This window comes from Paroedura picta, chromosome 5 (genome assembly GCF_049243985.1).
Source record: "Paroedura picta isolate Pp20150507F chromosome 5, Ppicta_v3.0, whole genome shotgun sequence".
NCBI classification, from domain to species: domain Eukaryota; kingdom Metazoa; phylum Chordata; class Lepidosauria; order Squamata; family Gekkonidae; genus Paroedura; species Paroedura picta.
Window position 1 is genome coordinate 57,341,280 of NC_135373.1, and position 18,698 is coordinate 57,359,977.

The following is an 18,698-nucleotide window of genomic DNA, read 5'->3' on the forward strand; positions in this document are numbered from 1 at the left end:
CGTTCCCTGGCTTCCCCTTCAGGGCTCTTACAAACTTGAGTTGGAGTCCAAGCTGCGCCTATTGGATTTAATAAACCAGGCCGGCGCGCACAATTTTTAAAGGGGGGGGGGTTCTTAATTAGTTATTTTTCTTGAATTTTTGAAACTTTTTTCCTATTATTTTTATATCTCGTACCATTGTTAATAGGTTCCCATTGATTCAGTGAGTAACTTTTTGTATTATTTCTTTTATTTAATCTTTTTTTGGGAGAGCGGTTAATTCCCCCCTCCCCCTTGTGCACGGCCTTGTAACAGGCATAGGCAGGAATAGCTCTGCCTAGGCTCGCACAGCCTGAACTATCAGGGGTAGTCAACCTGTGGTCCTCCAGATGTCCATGGACTACAATTCTCATGAGCCCCTGCCAGCAAATGCTGGCAGGGGCTCATGGGAATTGCGGTCCATGGACATCTGGAGGACCACAGGTTGACTACCCCTGCAAACCACCAGTCTGAGGAAGAGGGCTTGCACTCGAAAGCTCACGCCCTGAATAAATCTTTGCTGGTCTTAAAGGTGCCACTGGACTCTGATTTTGTCCTGTTATAAACCACCAGGAGAGGGTACATCGCTTACTGAACTTGAAAAGAGATGCTCAGAATTCAGCCTGCTGGAGAGCAGGAGTGCGTTGCTGCCGCCAAAACAGAAACCAACACGCTCCTGATGGCAGCATTTCTCGAGCTAGAGCCACAGAAGAGGTATTTTGTTATGCCAAAATAATCTTACAGGCATTAGTGTACAGGAACCCAATGGCCATTTGCAGGTTTTAACACCATTTTTCTACATAAATAATTTTGTCCACAGAGTTTGTTAGTCTCTAAAAGTCTTTTTGAGGATGCTGTGCCTCCATGGGGGAGGGACTACCTCCTGACATGGCCAGAAATTTCTGTCAAGCACATTTTCTTCTTCCCTAGAGCAGAGTGCCATATATAATCCTCCCACCATGTTTTCTTGTTCTGTAAGGTAGTCTAAGCTGAGTAAATGATCATAAGAGCCCTGCTGGATCAGACCAGTGGTTCTTCTAGTCCAACATCTTGTCTCACACAGTGGCCAGCTAGTTCCTCTGGACAGCCAACAATAGGGCAGAGAGGCTGAAGCTTTCCTCTGATATTCACAGGTTGGGATTCAAAGGTTGATTATCTCTGACTGTGGAAGCCGCCTTTAGTCCCCATGGCTAGTAGCCATTGATCGGCCTCTCTTCTGTGAATCTAACACTTTTTAAAGCTGCCTATGCCTGCAGCCATCACTGTAACTTCTGTCAACAAATACCACATTTAATCACTCTCTGTGTGAGGAAGAGGGCTTGCATTTGAAAGCTCACGCCTTGAATAAATCTTTGTTGGTCTTAAAGGTGCTGCTGGATTCTGATTTTATAGTGAGAAGAAGTGTTTCACTTTGTGTCCTAAATCTACTACCCATCAGCTTCACTGGATGCCCCCATATTCTCGTATTTTGGGAGAGGAAGAAAAATGTCATTTTGTCAACTTCACCCCTGCATAATTGTATAAATTGTATCATGCCCCCTTACTCATCTTTTCTAAACTGAAAAGTCCCTCTATTCCTCCTTTCTTCATGGGAAAGGTACTCCAGCTCCCTCCTTTTGGTTCCCCTCTTCTGTACTTCTTCCAGTTTTGCAATGTCCTTTTGGAGATATGACCAGACCTGTACACAGTATTCCAAATGAGGCTGCAGCACAGATCTATATGAGGGCATTAAAATATTGGCTATTTATTTTTTATCCCTTTCCTAATAATTCTTAACATAGAGTTTGCCTTTTTCACCACTACAACACACTGAACTTTCATTGAACTATCTACTATGATCCCACTTTTTTTTCTTTTTGCCTGATGAGCATCACCTTCACTTACTGACATTGAACTTCATTTGCCATATTGTTATCTGCTCACCCAATTTGTGGAGATCTTGGAGCTCTTCAGACAGCCTTGGTTTTACCATCCAGAACAATTCTGTGTCATCTGCAGACTTGGCCACTATGTTGCCCAACCCTAGTTCCAGATCATTTATGAACAAATTAAATAGTACTGACCCAAATACCAGTCATTGTGGGACCTCCATTGTGAGAAATGTTAAGATTCCTACTCTTTGCTTCTTGTCACTTAACCAGTTTTTAATGCACAAGAGAACCCATCCTATTCTCCCATGACTGCTAAATTAAATCTAGGAGTCCTTACCTTGTCAAAAGCATTTTGAAAGTTGAAATATTTAATATCTTCCTGGTCACTGTTGTCTACATGTTTGTTCACTTTCTTAAACAACTCCCAAAGTTTGGTGAGGCAGAATTCAGCAAACTTCACGGCAGTGCAGAAATCAGACTCTTATGGTTCCTAGTCTGTCAGTGACATCCAACACAACAGCTCTGGAGCTAAAGCCTTGCACAGGTTTTTGTAAGCCTTGTCCAACACCATATTGAAAGGAGAAGGGAGAATGGGCAACTATGTTCTCTCATTAATTTTGTCTCTACCAACTTTTTCTCCCTAATCCTTAAGGGAAGTAATGGAAGAAAAATGAAATCACTTGCTGCCTTCAGACTAGGTAGGAGTCCATTGTAAAAAAAAAAAGTATACCCCCCCTTCATTACTCCCATACCCACAGAAACTTGTTACATAGGCCTGGAGTCTATCCAAATATATAGCTGTTTGCCCAGCAGCCAACTGATCACCTATGGACTGCCTCAAGAGAATTATCACCAGTACAGCTTAAGTGAGTGAAAAATAGCAGTTTGCTAGCTTACATCTAACAAAAGTATGTATTCCATAACCCAGGGAGGGGGCCACCCCAAATAAAGATAATTTATTATTGTTATTAGTTAAATTTATAGCCCATCTTCCTACTGTCCATGGACTACAATTCCCATGAGCCCCTGCCAGCATTTGCTCATGGGAATTGCTCATGGGAATTGTAGTCCATGGACATCTGGAGAGCCGCAGTTTGACTACCCCTGGCTTAGAGGGAAAACTGCTCTGCACATCTCTTGCCAGAAATACTAAATAAGAGAATTGAATAAGGCATTACACAATATCTTATTAAGCGAGGAGCTGTCCCTGATAAAACTTGTTTTTCCTTTGGAAAAGTAATTAAAAATTAAGCAATATTTTTTTACAAACATATAAATTATTTTATTTACAAAGCCATGTTACAAAAAATAATAATAAAGCAAACCCCCCACAAAAAAACACAAATGAACAAAAAATACAATCGTTCACTAGAGAATATCTCCAGGCCTGGTGTTGAACCATGGCAGTATCAGTCAGATACATATTTGTTCTTTTTTTTTGTTCCTTTTTTCAAAACTGTAAGCCATAAAGTTTGCTATTTACACCTACTTTCAACACTTACAATTATCACAAGCATGGAATGGGTTCTCTCTGATACTGCTAATACATAAAAGGTGCAGAAGAATGCAAATACTTAGTGTTACAAAATATGAGTTTGTAGAAAAGAACTTGACTGTACATGTATGGCATTTTTTCTTTCAGAATGATTGGACATGCTTTCTTCAAAAGTCTTTTGGAAAAAGATTCTAAAATCTGTAGTAGGAAAGCATTACGGAGGAGGTGCAAATTCATTTCTGTGCAACTGTTTATATTCCCCATGACTGACCAGCTATGCAAAACCCACAGAGTTTTGTTAAAGTGCCATGGGTCAACAGCATAACAAAATATAAGGTGTAAATAGAAAAAAATTATTTTTCTTCTTCTTTTAAACAATAGATCACTGAGAATCAGCAATAATAGAATATGCTGTATAAACTATTCTCTACAAAGGTTGATCAGCATTATGTACAATTGTTAACATTGATACAAAAGAAGGCATACAAGTTACCCAAGTTGCGCGGTTTTTAAAATTTTAAATATGGCTGACAGGCCTATGCATTGCGTATGTGTAACAACAAAGCTTCTGAGCCTCTATTGCTGGAAACAAATCATGAAGTCTTTAGGGGAAAAACAGGGGAGGGGGGAAAAACTGATGAATGAATGGTACCCTAGAATTCATTATTGGCTGATCCAGTTTATATCCATTTTTTTAAAAATGCATTTCACTTCTCAGGTTGAACATTTTATATGCATAAAATTAAAATGTGTTTTTTTTTTTTAATGAAGGGGACAAAAAAGGATGGGATGTTTCATTTGATAGATTCCAAAATGATGTCAGGCCTAAGCCAATGAAAAGGAAAATATACATATATAAAGCAGCATTCAAAGAAAACCCTCCATAGTCACCAAAGTCCAGCTTCCTACACAACAAAAAGCATGTTAAGAATTTTTTTTTAAAAAATTCTTAATACAGCTGAAATTGCTCCTTCAGTCAGTAAGACTGCCATAAATTCTCAGAAGCAGCCACTGAATCTTACCACCACTGTTTCCCCTCTGGAAGTAGAAATGGCAGTTCACCAATTAGAGGGTATTACTGAAATTTTAAAACTCCTGCAGTTGTACAACACAAAATAAATTAGGTTAAAAAAACACGCTAAACAAGGCTTTGCTCCTAAAATTGAAGAAAAAAAACTGTGCAAAAATAACGATACATACACATTTTTCAGTCTGAAGAAAAGTACAATTAAAACATAACTCATATGACATGAAAAATATAAAACATTGTTTTAGCTTTCCTAAGTTTCATATGGTTCATGAAACTATTCCTGTCAGCTTGAAAACATAGCAAAACATAAATTATTACAAAATTAACACTATAAAATTTACTTTAAGAATATCTTCTATTCCCCCCACCCCCGGGCCTATTCTTGTTTACAACTGTTAAACATTTTATATGTTTTAAAAATCTGCCTTAGGCTTTCCTTTAAAAAATTCTTTCTCCTTTCCCCACAAGATGTAAATAAACCAGCATATAAGTGCACTTTTTAACACTGTAGAAATAAAAGTTAACTCCTATGTAGTAATTTTGCAGTACCCTAGTATTATTGGTTTTAATTACAAAATCTATTTTTATTTTTTAAAAAATTATTCAGTAATTCTTGTAAAACATTGTCAGTGCAATTCAACTAATGCAAATTCAGTATACCCAAATCTTGTCTTTGCAAAAAACCAATTTTTTTCATTAAGGAGAATAGTAGCACAGATTCGTCAAAGACCTCCATCCACATATGAGAAAAATTTCACATGGTTATCCCACCAATAGAAGCAAGGTGCATTAACCTCTCCAGGCATTGAAAGGATTGGGAACACCATAACAAAAAAGAGGTGCTGAACACTAAAGCCACCTACAGAAATCAGTGAAATTTGTGGGTGCAAAATACTTTCTCAACTGTTAGATACTGCTGAGAAATGCACTTGGCAATTTCTTTTAATAATAAATACAGAAGTTACTGTGAATCTGAAATAACAAAGCAGGGGAGCTAAATACATTTTAGCCACACATGGCATTAGTTTGGAATGTCACTGCTGTCAGTGTTACAGAAACAAACAATACAACGATTTTGTTTAAAACAGCATCAATCCAAATCAAACCAGATTGCATGGATCAGAGGCCAATGCTTGAAGAAAACTAAAATAAATCATTTTTACAATCTTTATGTAGATTTTAATCTTTGTTAAAAAAAGGATCAATGTAAATTAAAACCACAAATATATGTAAATTAAAACCATCTGCAGGATTCTGAAGATAAACAAGTAACTCTGAAGTTGGGCTGCTAAGAGCTCAAGATTATTGGCTGTTTGCTTTCCCTCATTACGGAAGAGTCCTTATCCTACCTGTCCGGTTTAATGTCTTCTGAAAAAGAAAAAAGGCAAAGAGATACAATTTCAGAATGGCACACTTCCCTCCACCCCCATTGTGTGGCAAGGTTAGCTTGTACTGCAATGTTAATAATGCATTTGGTGCTGCGAAATGAAATTTTTAAACAAAGGAAAGCTGTGCTCCCTCCACAGAGGTGAGTTTTAAATAACAATATGTTGTATTGGTCTTTTGGGGAATAACACACACACTTCTCATTGTTCCATCACAGTCATACGTACACATAAAGCTGCCTTATACTGAATCAGAACACTGGTCCTTCAAGGTCAGTACTGCCTAATAAACCTGCAGTGGATCTCCAAGGATCTCTAGCAGTTCCTCCCCAACATCAAGCACATTTATATCAGAGAAAGCAATTAATGATGGGCAGTTACAATTATTTCACCTTCCCTCATTAGTACTTTCCTTTATCTTCTTTATCTTTATTCACTTTCTAGCTGAGCATCCCCTTTCTTTTGTTTTTCTTGTTGTTCCACCCAGTCATTTGAATACCTTAGATCAGGGGTAATCAAACTGCGGCCCTCCAGATGTCCATGGACTACAATTCCCAGGAGCCCCTGCCAGCGAATGCTGGCAGGGGCTTCTGGGAATTGTAGTCCATGGATATCTGGAGGGCCGCAGTTTGACTACCCCTGCCTTAGATGTATGCTGACCCAGCCTAGGGAATTGAGAAAAACTAAAATCCTTATGTCTAGTTTTAAAAATGGCACAAGAGAGACGCTGATGTAGTTACAACTGCTGGCACTGGTGACACAGCTGTTTCAGTCGTAAATAGTGGTTTGACATTCAAGAGTCCCACAACTTCTATAAAGGCTCTTTCTAGTTGTGCCTCTAGGCCAGGCTTTCTCAACCATGGTTTTGTGAAACTATATGCTGGAAGATTGCACTACTTCTGGTTTTTTTGAGCAAGTCCTTCAATCTTCTTAAATACCAGAGTTACTGCTTCCCCCACCCGCCCCCTGAGTTTTGATCTTTGAATGACGTGTTTTAAAAAAGTAATATATGAATGGTTCCAAAACTGTTCTCACTTAAAACTATCTGATTTCTGCATCTGCTAAGAAATAAACCAAAGCAAACAACAGAAAAAAACCCTAAACTTTTCTTGGCAGAGGAACAGATGTAAGGAGACTGCAGTGGAAGAGAAGATGAACTGAGGGAACAGGCCAACTCGTGTTCTTGCAGGCTTTGTGTCATCACTCTTTCCTCTGGAGATGCCAAATATGGCAACCACCTTTCGCTCTAACCAGGGCCAGGAAACATTTGCCTCCTCACCACAGCTCAGGTAATCCTGGCTCCCACCAAAACCCCTCAATCTCTCTCCCTACTTCTGTAAGCACTTTTGCTGCACAGGTTTGCTGAGTGTGCCGCATAAGATGTTTTCCACATGAAAAATAAATGTATTTTCTTCCAGGTAACAAAACTTCCCTACCTGGTTGTCTAGAAGCTATTTTTACTCATCACATCAGAAAAGCTATTTGGAAGCCTGAAACTAAGTTATTACCTATTAATATAAAGGATCACGTCAGACATGTAGCAGAGATACAATGCCCAACTCAACCATGGAGCTCCCTAAATAATGTTGAAACCATTTATCACCTTAGTCTACCTCAAAAAGCTGTTGCCCAATATATCACTCTGAGCTTCTTAAAGGCAAAATAAAAAATCTTTCCAAAATGTAATCAGCAAGATTAGTGTTTCTTGTTCATATTAAAACAAAACAAAACAAAAGCTTTGGTTTGTGGTTTGTGTGTTTTTTTTTAATCCGAACTCACTTGTTTGTTGTGCACTGGATTTGTTGCACTTGAAGGACTGGACTGAGACAAAGATACACTGCTATTTTTTCCAATCTGCAAGAAAGAAACACTACTTCAGAATTGCAGGGTATGACAACAGGAAATCTATCATAAAAGCAAGATAAAATTAATTATAGTCTTAAAGTCTTCTAAGCGGAGCAATTCTTTTGACCTTATCAATTATGTTTGGTGTGTGCAAAGGTACAGTCAAATTGCAGCAGCCTTATGGCGACCCAATAGTACTTTCAAGGCAGGAGACATTCCAAGGTGGTTTGCCACTGCCTCTCTCTGCACAACAACTCTAGACTTCCTTGGAGGTCTCCCATCCAAGTACCAACCAAGAGGTGACCCTGCTTAGCTTCTGATCAGGTTGGATTAATTATTCTCATTTAGAAATTTCAAGAAAATCTTACTGTATGGCTTTAGAATGGGGTTAGATATCAGAAGGGCCTCGGCCTCTGTGTCCTAGTAGCTGGTCCTTCAGGACAACTGGTAGGCAGCTGTTAAAAATAGGATGGTTCTGATCCAGTAGAGCACTTTCTTATTTCCAACAACATATTGAAGAGATGACCTCAAGTGGGACATAAATCAGTGAAAGTGCAAAATCTGACAAGGTTCCCAGTTCAAATCTCTCCTTGGCTATGAAGTCACATCCAGCTCTCAATTTGTAACATGCATATGATATTAATTGACTCTTTACAGATTATGGCATGGACAGAGATTAAACTTTGATACTTTAACCCCCCCACACAAAAAACTATACTTATATTTATTCAAAATAACCTCTATTATTATTGAACTTTCTACTTAACATCATCCTGTAATGAAGAGTTGCTGAGTCTGTCTTTGCAATTGGTGGGAGGTAGCAGGACCTACTTGGAGTGGGAAGGAGGCCCAGCTGATCTACAGTGATGTTTGCATGTCACTGCCCATATGATGCAGAAGTGATGTCATCACATTGTGGAAACCCTCTGGTATCTGAGCAAAAACTCTATGGTAAATCTGGCTTCTACCACAGAGATATTGCCACCCTGATGGCCCAACATGTAACTTCCAGGTCATAGTCACATCACTGTGCATTGGCTGGGTCACCCTCTTTTGGGGGGTAAGTTCACCCCATTAGTCAGGTGATCAGCAGTGGGGTGGTAGGGCCAAGTACAGAGGAACCCCAACTCTACCAGAGGTGGGGTCTGGCAGCCTTACTGCCTTGGCAGACAACTTATTTCTCCCCTAAATATATAACAATACTTTGTAATATGGGGATCATTCTTGTTGTAGAGGAGAAGATGGTTTGTTTACAGTTTTGAAGCATATACAAGACTTGCAAGCTTGCAGTCTAGATCAAATCATCCTTCAGAATCAAGACTATAAATAACAAAGGCTTGTATTCACAAAGAAAGTGCCACTTTCCTCTTCTGAAATCACCCCCTACCTCTAGAGGGAAACACAAAAGGCACACTGCTACCCCCAGTGCCCATGTCTTACATCAGATACACAAGCACAAAATTTATTTGCTTGGTATAAGAAGCAGAGAACATAAAACGCCAGCAATGACCTTGCTCAGCATAACAGCAAGCCTCCCAAGCTAAATGAAGCCCAGGAACAATAAGTGGATATAAACAATGCCTAATTGAACACAATACTTTGGTTGGGATGCTATTTATATATCCAGCTTTATGGGGCTTAGGAATTGGTGACATTAAAGACACTGTTGTGGGCATGATCCCATATCAGGCCATGTTCAGAAGCAGAATGCTTAGAATTATTAAGAAGAATTAGTACAGGGAAGTAGATTGGTTGGACTGTTAAGCCATTAAGATTTCAGGTTAACTTTCAGTCAGTTCCTACTTTGCAAAGGTATGAGCATAAAATGAGGAGAAGCACTCTGGATACTACCCTGAGTTTACCAGAGGAAGAGATAAAATGCAATATGAAATACAATGGGCCTGGTTTCTTCATGCCATGGCAGTGAAAAATGAGAGAAGTTGGCTCCAGTTGAACCATTGACTTAATGTTCATTTCTGTCACACACATACCCCTCTTCAGTCTTTTCACTTTTAAAAAACCTGCTCTTTTCCATTTGCCTGCTCAGAAATGCAGTTGCTACCTTATTTTATTTATCAACCAGATTTTCTTTTTCATAGAAAATTCTCATGGGGTTAAGAAGGAAGGTCGAAGGCAGATCCATGGTTACATGAAAACAAACCGATCAGTGCTATGCATAGGTATTTTTTGCTACAATTTGTCACAGCCAGTTTCATCTGAGCTTGAAGAGAAATGCTGTATGTCTGAATAAAAAATGTGCCCTTAGCAGCTCCAGCACTCAAATTACATCTGTCGATACATAAACTAATACACCTGACCAAATTGTTTGCCATCATTTGCTCAAACAAAGCAACATCCGACTTATTAAAAGAAATTAAAGGTTCCCTTACCTGCCGAGAGATGGAGCTGTTTGGAGTATCTGGCACCGTAGAAATAAGGTTGGCAGTGCTCTTTTTGTGAACACTGTTCATACCAGGCAATTTAGTGATTTTACAGGCTTTGTTACTAGAACTAGAGTTTTTGCGTTTTTTCCCTTCTGATTTGTCAAAACACAGGGGCAGAGAAGATACTGCATTGTGTGCTGCCAGGGAGTGGTCCCCAGAATGATGAATGAGGGAAGGTATAGGCAAACCAGGGGAGTCAATACTGCTTACGATGCTCATATGTTTCACCGAGTCCATTGAGCTACTTGATAATGCAGTTCGTCCTGAGGACTCCAGTTTGGCACTGAGTGGGGTTGTTCCATTGTTTGTGCTGTGCACAGACATACTGTTATAAGAAGACGTAGCCTGATAAGAGTTTAAAGTTGAATTCGGGTTCAAGACACAGTTCTTTTTGTGAGACCCTGAAAACGAGGACAAGGAATTCTGCAAGGATAATGTGGAGGAAGAAGGCAGTGGCTTTTTCCTTTTGTTACTTGAAGACTCACCACTACGGCATGACAGATCTCTGACTTTTAAGGATTTGCTGGTTTTCGTTTTGGATGGCTTGTGGGACGAGGAAGGTATGACTGCTGGCACTGGTGACACGGCTGACGGAGTTTTAAATGTCGAGTCCACGATACTCAGACTAGCAGCTACGTGGGGGAAAGTGTTGGTGTGTGATGTAACAGAATTCGTATCAGACGCTGTCACAAAAGCTGCATTGGAAGCCATGGCTGAAGTCATTACGTAGGAAGAAGGGATTCTTGAGCTCACTGGGGCTGAAGGAATATACACGGCACTGGGATTGCTAAAAGGCTGCAAAACTGATGCTGAAAAGGGGGCTGTGATATGTGCTGCTGGAGAGGGCATAGGGCTGTCAACTGCAGGAGGGATTTTCCTGAAATGTGGAAGAAAAAGACACATGCACACATATGGAGGTTCAGAGACATTTTGTTACCACATAATACAGATCCCTTTTGCCAAATGTTATGCAGGAAAGAAAAATCCCTCTAGAAGGACCGAGCAATAAAAACCTAATCACAAAAAAGCTAAAACTAAACTTCTCTGTTCCCCTGTGGATGGAATGTCCAGTCTGGGACATTTAAGAAGTTCTGGATTTGCTCCTGGACTCCTACAAACGTAATAGCAACTGCTGAAACCTGTGCAGATCCTACTTTATAACTAGGTCTTGGATAGTAGCCCAGAGGAGTTAAAATGAAATCAGTATGCTTCTAAACTAAGATGATCAGAGTGACAAATACACAGCTGTGCAACTAATATCCCAATCTTAGACACAAGCACTCCCCTCTGCACCGAGAAGGCCCACAGAACATAATTTTCCTGTCATCCTGCACAACATGAGTACATAAGCACCCATAGAGATTAGGTGAATGCATGTACAATCTCTCGACAGTACAGCCTTGATTTTTCTTTATTGTGCAGTTCTCATGTTATATGTAATGCACATATAGATTAATGCATTATTTAAATCCCATAGATACTAGTAGTCCCCACTTCCATTTGAAGTAAACATGTGTTGGTTGTTTCTTACTTATATTCAAATGAAGAGGCAGGATGTACAGGTACTCTCTGTAATGTGTGAACAGGACCAATGTCACCTTCCATACCACATGTGAACAGAACATGTAACAAGTGAGCAGAATACCTCACCTACAGGTTCCATTCCCTCGGTTTGACACCATGTTTTACTTGTGATCCAGGCCCCACCTGCCCTCAACTGAACTGAATCCCAAATTTGTTTCTGAAGCGACCCAAAGCATATTGTCTTTTTCCTTATCAGGAAACCCTCTGAACTATATGGTTAGCTTCACTGCCCTTTTCCCATTCTGTAATGCCTTTCTGGAGAAGGGGCAAGCAACAGACCAATAACAATGATGCTGGTGGTCTTATTTTTTATCCCATTTCTTTAGTTTTCAGCACAGACTTAACCTTTTTTGCTGCCATCATTCGATGAGGTGATGTATCCACAGAAATGTGTATCACAACACATAAGTAGACACAGCTTCCATTTCTAAGATACAGGAAAAGTGGGTTGATGTCCAGGATTTGGTATTATGTTCTCCTGGGAGAAGAGGGATGTGGCTAAACCACAGAGCTGACCACAATTTTGCTTCACAACACAAGTATGATGATTATTCCACCAGTGTGCTGCCTCTGAGTTTTATTAACATCATGCTATTAGAGCACATTTTCTTTTTCACAATTTCATCAACATTCTTCACAATGGGCAACAAGTTAGAAATGTAGGAGAGACCCAGAAGGACTGAATTATTCACTTACTTCCACATCTGCGAATTCAAGTGCTTTTCTACCATAGAATTTAGCGCCAGTCGAAAACGATCCCATCTTCTATCAAACACATAGTACCCTCTTCCCATCAGATGACTTCCAAATGAACAAAACTAAATTTGTGAAGAAAAATTGTCAAATTGTTTCTATCTGTAGACTTTTAAATAACACCCTTTATTAATATCTACTATTAGGCCCCACCCAATAATCACTTATCACTTATTATTTACTAGTTTTTATTTAACATCATCAAATGCCTCCTCCGCCAGGCATTTGGTTGAGACCAGGCACAACCAACAGCAAATGAAGGGCCCCCGCTCCCCCCTCTCCCCCCTTCCTCCCAGAACTCCACCGGAGCGCTCTGGACCTGTTGTGGCATTGCACTGTTCCATCGTTATATTATTTTATTATATTGTTATACTGTTACATTATTCTGTTATATGGTTACAACCACCGTTATTAATTACTGTATGTTTTAACGAAGACTGTTTCATGTATTGTTGACTAGTTTTAATGTAAACCGCCCTGAGCCTTTGGGGAGGGCGGTATCTAAATCTAAATCTAAATCTAAATCTAAATCTAAATCTAAATCTAAATCTAAATCTAAATCTAAATCTAAATCTAAATCTATAAATAAATAAATAAAAATAAAAGAAGCCCCAAAGTATATCCTGGCTCTGAGGAATATATAGGAAGCATCTAAATGGACTGTATTTGCTGGCTTTGTTCCACTGTTGTCAATTCATTTTTTAAATTAATTTTAATCTATTTTACTTAATTTTATTGATTGTATTGTTATATCTGGTTGCACACCACTCAGAGCCAGCCTTGCTGGGAGGGTGGCATAAAAATCAAATAAATAAATAAAATATAAAAACTCATTACAGGAATTTGGAATAGCTAGAATTCATAATGAACTAACTTCAAAGCCTTGAGTTTCATTCTATACATGATTATTCGGTTTCATTCTGGAAGCAATTTTATCAATGGCTACTTCCACACAAGGAGAGCTACAGGTGTCCTTGGCAAAATCAGTCATGCCTACACTTCTGTACCAACGTGATAGGGGGAAGAAGCAGCAGGAGCTGGAAGTGGCAGCAGCAGTAAATGGTGCCTGAAGAGGGCTATGTGGTTACTTGTCTGCTCCTGTGCAGCTTGCTGCTGTTGCAGCATATCTGTATGTGCCTGTCTGAAAGCAGCCTATTGTCACTAACATTGTTTCGCATTAGTATGTTTTTAAAGTGTGATAGTTTTAATTATATATTACTGCTGAATACCTCCTGAGCCCATCACTGGGTAGGGGTGGACTGTAAATTCAATTATAAATAAAAATAAATTTTAAATTTTCCTTTCCCTAGTTTGCATTGTTGTAAAACAGTAATTCTGGTCACTGGTTTTCCATGAATGTTCACAGTAACAACTCTACAAACTAAGTGGTTAGAAGTAGTTATGCATCACATTATATACAATTTTACAACTACAAGAATTTATAGGGGATATAGTTTTTGTAAGATTTGATTAGCTGTGGGACAGGTAATACTATTTTGCTTCAGAGTTCATCGATGTAAGGAACCACAAATACCAACAATTATTAATGTGTCATATGATGATATGACATTTAGAGTCAAAATAAGTTATGACCCTTAGTGCTAAAACAAAGTATACTTTAAGACAGCGGTCCGCAACCTTTTGCAGGCCACAGACCACTGCACCGGGGTGTGGGGAGAGGGCAACCCAGGGCCCTGTGCATGTGCGTTTGCGTCCGGCAGGGGCGCAAACTTGCACGCGCAGCAGCACTGCACATGTGTGCATTTGCACCCCCGCTGGACACAAACGCGCATGCGCGTTTGCACTGCCGGCATGCCGGCAGCCGCGGCTCCCTCTCCCTGCCCCTCCAGGCCGCAAGGAAATCGGCCGCCAAAGCAGCCCGGCAAGCTTTTCTTCCCCCCCTCCCAAAGCAAGAAGCTTGCCAGGCTGCAAGCTAATCAGCCGCTTCGGCAGCCGATTTGCTCGCGGCCTGGCGAGCTTCTCGCTGCAGGGGGGGTGGCGGGAAGAGGGAGCCGCAGCCTGGTGCCGAGGCCTTCACGGCCCGGTACCGGGCCGCTGCCCGGGGGTTGGGGACCACTGCTTTAAGACACAGAGTAGGTATCTGTGATGTTAGTTGTTACCAGTAACTCTAGGTAACTTGAAACTCTAGGACTTAGTTATACAAAGCATTTCACAGGGCTTGTTTAGACTAACAATCCTACAAGGTAAGTCAGATTGCAAGATGATTGTTTTCTGGAAGTAGCACAGTGAAGACTGATCCAGGCTTCACTTATGTAACCTTGAGAACACTGAGGGCCATTTCGCACGGCTTCAAAATAGCACAATGGTTGCTAATTGGAAACGCTACTAATTTGCCATAACCCACGACGTTGTAGACAATCTGCAACAATCCTGAAACCGACCCGCCAAAAGCGCTTCGTTGTGGCGCTTTCGGGGGAATCCAGAAAAGTGGATTCACCCTCCGGATAGCGATACACTCCTGCAACCAATCTGCAACAGTAGCGCTAAAGACCTGTGCGTTACCATTGTTGCTGGTTCTTCAAAGTCCCTCCCCCTGGCTCTCTCCTCCAAACTTCCGGCGAAGCGATCGCCATTTTTTTTTCTCCGAGCGAACGGGGATAAACGCACCGGCGAGCCTCTTTCTGTTTAGAGGCTTCCCTGGCTTCAGTCCTTCACCTTTAGTCACTAAGCACAAACCACTTAAAAGCCCGTTTGCTGAAATAAAGTCCCTTTATTTTTTACACATAAATTCAGCCGAAAATCGGGCCCGTGAGAAGGGGGGGGGGAATTTTTTTTTATCACTCGAGGCAGCGTGCAAACGATCATACAATCAAACGACAGCTCACATTAGGCAGCTGGATGGGTCTCTCCATAGCAACGAATCTACATAGATTCGTTGCTATGGGTCTGTTTTTTTTTTTAAAAACCTTTCTTAAAGGGAAAGGGGCTGTTTGGGAGCATGCTAACGGCTGCCCATTGGCTGCTTGACGGCCAGGGGCGGGACGAGCTTGGCAATAGCGCTTCCTTTCTAGCGATTTCTGCCGAGACCGGAAGCCTGTGGGAAACGCTAAAAAACGCAACTGATTCCACTACAAAGGCAGGTATGCATAACGACGAATTCCACTATTTTAAATGGCGATTTTTCATTCCGCAAACAATTTGCAACAAAGATCCCCGTGCGAAAAGGCTCTGAATGCTCCAGTTTAAAGGGCAAAGCACATGGCTAACACTGCCAGTGGTTAGTCATGCAACATTTAATTGTCTCAATCTTTAATTTGACTTTCTACCACAGGCAATATCTCTAAAGTTAATACAATGGACTTCCAAGTGTTTTCTTTATTCTCACCTGAAAAGAGACACAAGGCCATATAATGTTATTTGTGTTTTCTTTGGTCTGTAACCATTTTATGGCCCTCTTGTGCATAAAGAAGCTGGGCACTAGGATCAGCTCTGCATCTAACATCTATAGCAAAACCAGCATTCCATACCAGAATTTCCCATCATGTCCTGAAGCATTTTCCTTTTCATGTATGCGGGTACGTGTATGCAACATCCAGTTTAAAGAAGAGTTCTGGAATACCTCAAACACACATAAAAGCATTGTGCAGACAGTAGATTTCTCCTTCTAACTTTGAGATGGGGCCCTAAGGCCTCCCCAGTTGTTGCTTCTGTGTCTACTGCAGGGAAATGGCATACAATATGCTACTGAGATTGGTGTGCAGGCATTTTGCCCATTAAAATCCCAAGGAAAGCTTCTCGGGGGCTGCAGCAGGAAGGAGGAGGCAGGGAAGTTTCACGGCCTGGGAGGATGTCTATTTGGATCTCCACATGAAACCAGCTGGGTGACCTTGGGCTCATCACAGCCCTAATAATGCTGCTCTCACAGAGCAGTAACATCAGGCGTCTCTCAGCCCCACCTACCTCACAAGATGCTTTTTGTGGGGAGAGAAGGGAAGGCAATTGTAAGCCACTTTGAGACTCTAGTAGAGAAAAGTGGGGTATAAAAACCAACTCTTCTAATGCAAACATACCCACACAAAAATACTTGCAAACCCCCAGTGTTTCAAAGTGAGCTACAATGACTCAAGATTGCTAACTGGCAATCTGTTGTTTTTTAAACATCAGTGATTTTTCGCATCATGTTGCATTTAATGTTTAATATACAAAGGGCTGTCTTTCCCCAATTTTATACACATCTGCTGGGAGTGTAGGAGGGCAGCAGAGTTCTAGAATATGATTGCTACATTCAGGAGCTATCATTATTTTCTAAGGGTTTTTTTCTTGTTTAGTAATGTAGAATTCCCTTCTAAAGATGCTTGTGAATTTGTCCTTAATGCCATAACATCTACAAGGTTAATTTTTGCTCCAAACTGGAAGAACATAACCTCGAAGAAAGAAAATTTAACAGAATATATTTGTTTATGTAAACTAACCTGTCTGCTACATGGTCAAATGTCTCATAAATTTGAAAAATATAATACTTTCCTATCTAGAACAAGAAATTAATTTTGCATTTGTATTACTGATGTTTATGGTAGCTTTGTTGTTTGTACTTTAAAGTTTTGTACATATTAGTTTTATTTGTACTTTTACAATTTTATCAAAAATAAACTATTTTAAAAAGGGTTGTCGTTCTCCAAAAATATTAAAATATCTTTCTACTTTCACAGTTCTCCAAAATAAAGCACCCATTACATTGAAACTGCTGCATTCCTACATAGGAAAGTATGCGCTGCCTCTCTGTTCCTCATTTCCTCTCACAGGAAGCAACTTTTCATTTTAAATGGGACCACTTGGTTATTATTACACATATTTGCGTGTAAACTGGTAGTTGGTCTTTTCACAGGAAAAATTAATGAGGCCAACTAAGAGCCAAGCACATTTGCAACCACCAACTTCTTTCTGCATCTTTGTCAGCATAAGATTAACCACCCTGTCCAGTTTCTTAAGCGGTGATCTACACCACTGGCAGAAAGAACTATCCTTATACAAGTGAGGGAATTATGGTCCTTAGTTCTCCCCTAACAGGAAAAACTTCTTACAAAAAGAAAAACAGCATTTCAGTGGGACTATTCCAAAGCATTAGTTTGTCGTTTCAACTGCAGGGCATTTTGTTCACAGGAAGGATGATTTCAAATAGTACTCTCCCTGTCCCATAGACACGTAGAATCAGAACTGACCTATGTTCCTACCTCATCATTCTGCTGAACGCGTAGTTCAGGCCTATGTTTGTAATGTTAAGTACTAGTGTAGATAATATTTAGATGAAGGTGGAGTAAAAATTGGTGGAAGGGACATTAACAATTTGAGATATGCTGATGATACCACATTATTGGCAGAAAACAATGAAGACTTGCAATAAGTCCTGTTGAAGGTTAAAGAAGAAAGTGTCAAAGCAGGATTATAGCTGAACATCAGGAAGACCAAAGCAATGACTACTGGGGAATTACACAACTTTAAGGTTGACAATTAATACATGAAATCATTCAATATTTGTTATTCCTTGGCTCCATAATCAACCAAAATGGAGACTGTGCCCTGAAATCTGAAGGATACTGAGACTGGGGAGAGAAGCCATGAAGGAGCTAGAAAAGATCCTTAAGTGTAAGGATGCCTCACAGGTAACTAAGATCAAGTTAATCCATGCCACAGAATTCCCCATTACTATGTATGTTATGAAAGTTGAAGAATGATAAAAGCTTACAAGAAAAAAGTAGATTCCCTTGAAATGTGATGTTGGAAAAGAGTTTTATGGATGCCATGGACCACTTAAAAGACAAATAAGTGAGCTGTTGATCTAATCAACCCTGAACTATCCCTAAAAACTAAAATGACTAAACTATACTTTGGTCACATTATGAAAAGATAACAGTCACTAGAAAAGACTATAATGCTAGGAAAAGTTGGAGGCAGCAGAATAAGATGTAACAGGAAGTGGATTGACTCAATAAAGGAAACCATGGTTTTCAGTTTGCAAGAGCTGCAAATGGCTGTTAATGATAGCACAGGGTTGTGAGAAGTCAGAAGTGACTTTGGCAGCACTCACAAAAGCAGTGTGACAGAGCAAGAATGCTGAGAACCAGCTAACACATCTGATTTGAACAGAACTTGCTATTCTATAAAACCTTTCTGATACTGGACAATAGAAATTCCAGCTCAAATTCTAATTTTTTTAAAACCTAGTTTGGTATGGGGTTACCAGAATGTTGTGTTTTCATTTCCCCTCTTTTTTTATTCCCTTTTCTACCTTTTGAACAATGATGCTTGCTAATG

At 40.1% G+C, this 18,698-nt stretch overlaps 1 protein-coding gene and 1 long non-coding RNA gene across 6 annotated transcripts in view; one reads left to right on the top strand and one right to left on the bottom strand.

The window, feature by feature from the left end:
• Positions 1 to 106: 106 nt before the first annotated feature.
• On the top strand, positions 107 to 8,455 carry LOC143837817 (uncharacterized). The gene is made up of 3 exons (XR_013231102.1): positions 107 to 202; positions 592 to 732; positions 6,916 to 8,455. It is a non-coding gene; the product is annotated as an uncharacterized LOC143837817 (long non-coding RNA).
• The window catches only part of ATXN7L1 (ataxin 7 like 1), an 81,893-nt gene continuing 66,341 nt past the window's right edge, over positions 3,147 to 18,698 (bottom strand). For all 5 annotated transcript variants that reach the window (XM_077338143.1, XM_077338144.1, XM_077338146.1 and 2 more), the window contains 4 exons: positions 12,369 to 12,490; positions 10,035 to 10,965; positions 7,579 to 7,653; positions 3,147 to 5,782 (listed from right to left, as the gene is read on the bottom strand). In XM_077338143.1, coding sequence (XP_077194258.1) covers positions 5,741 to 5,782; positions 7,579 to 7,653; positions 10,035 to 10,965; positions 12,369 to 12,490 — 1,170 coding nt within the window. In that variant the 3' untranslated portion in view covers positions 3,147 to 5,740. The remainder of the gene's footprint in view (positions 5,783 to 7,578; positions 7,654 to 10,034; positions 10,966 to 12,368; positions 12,491 to 18,698) is intronic.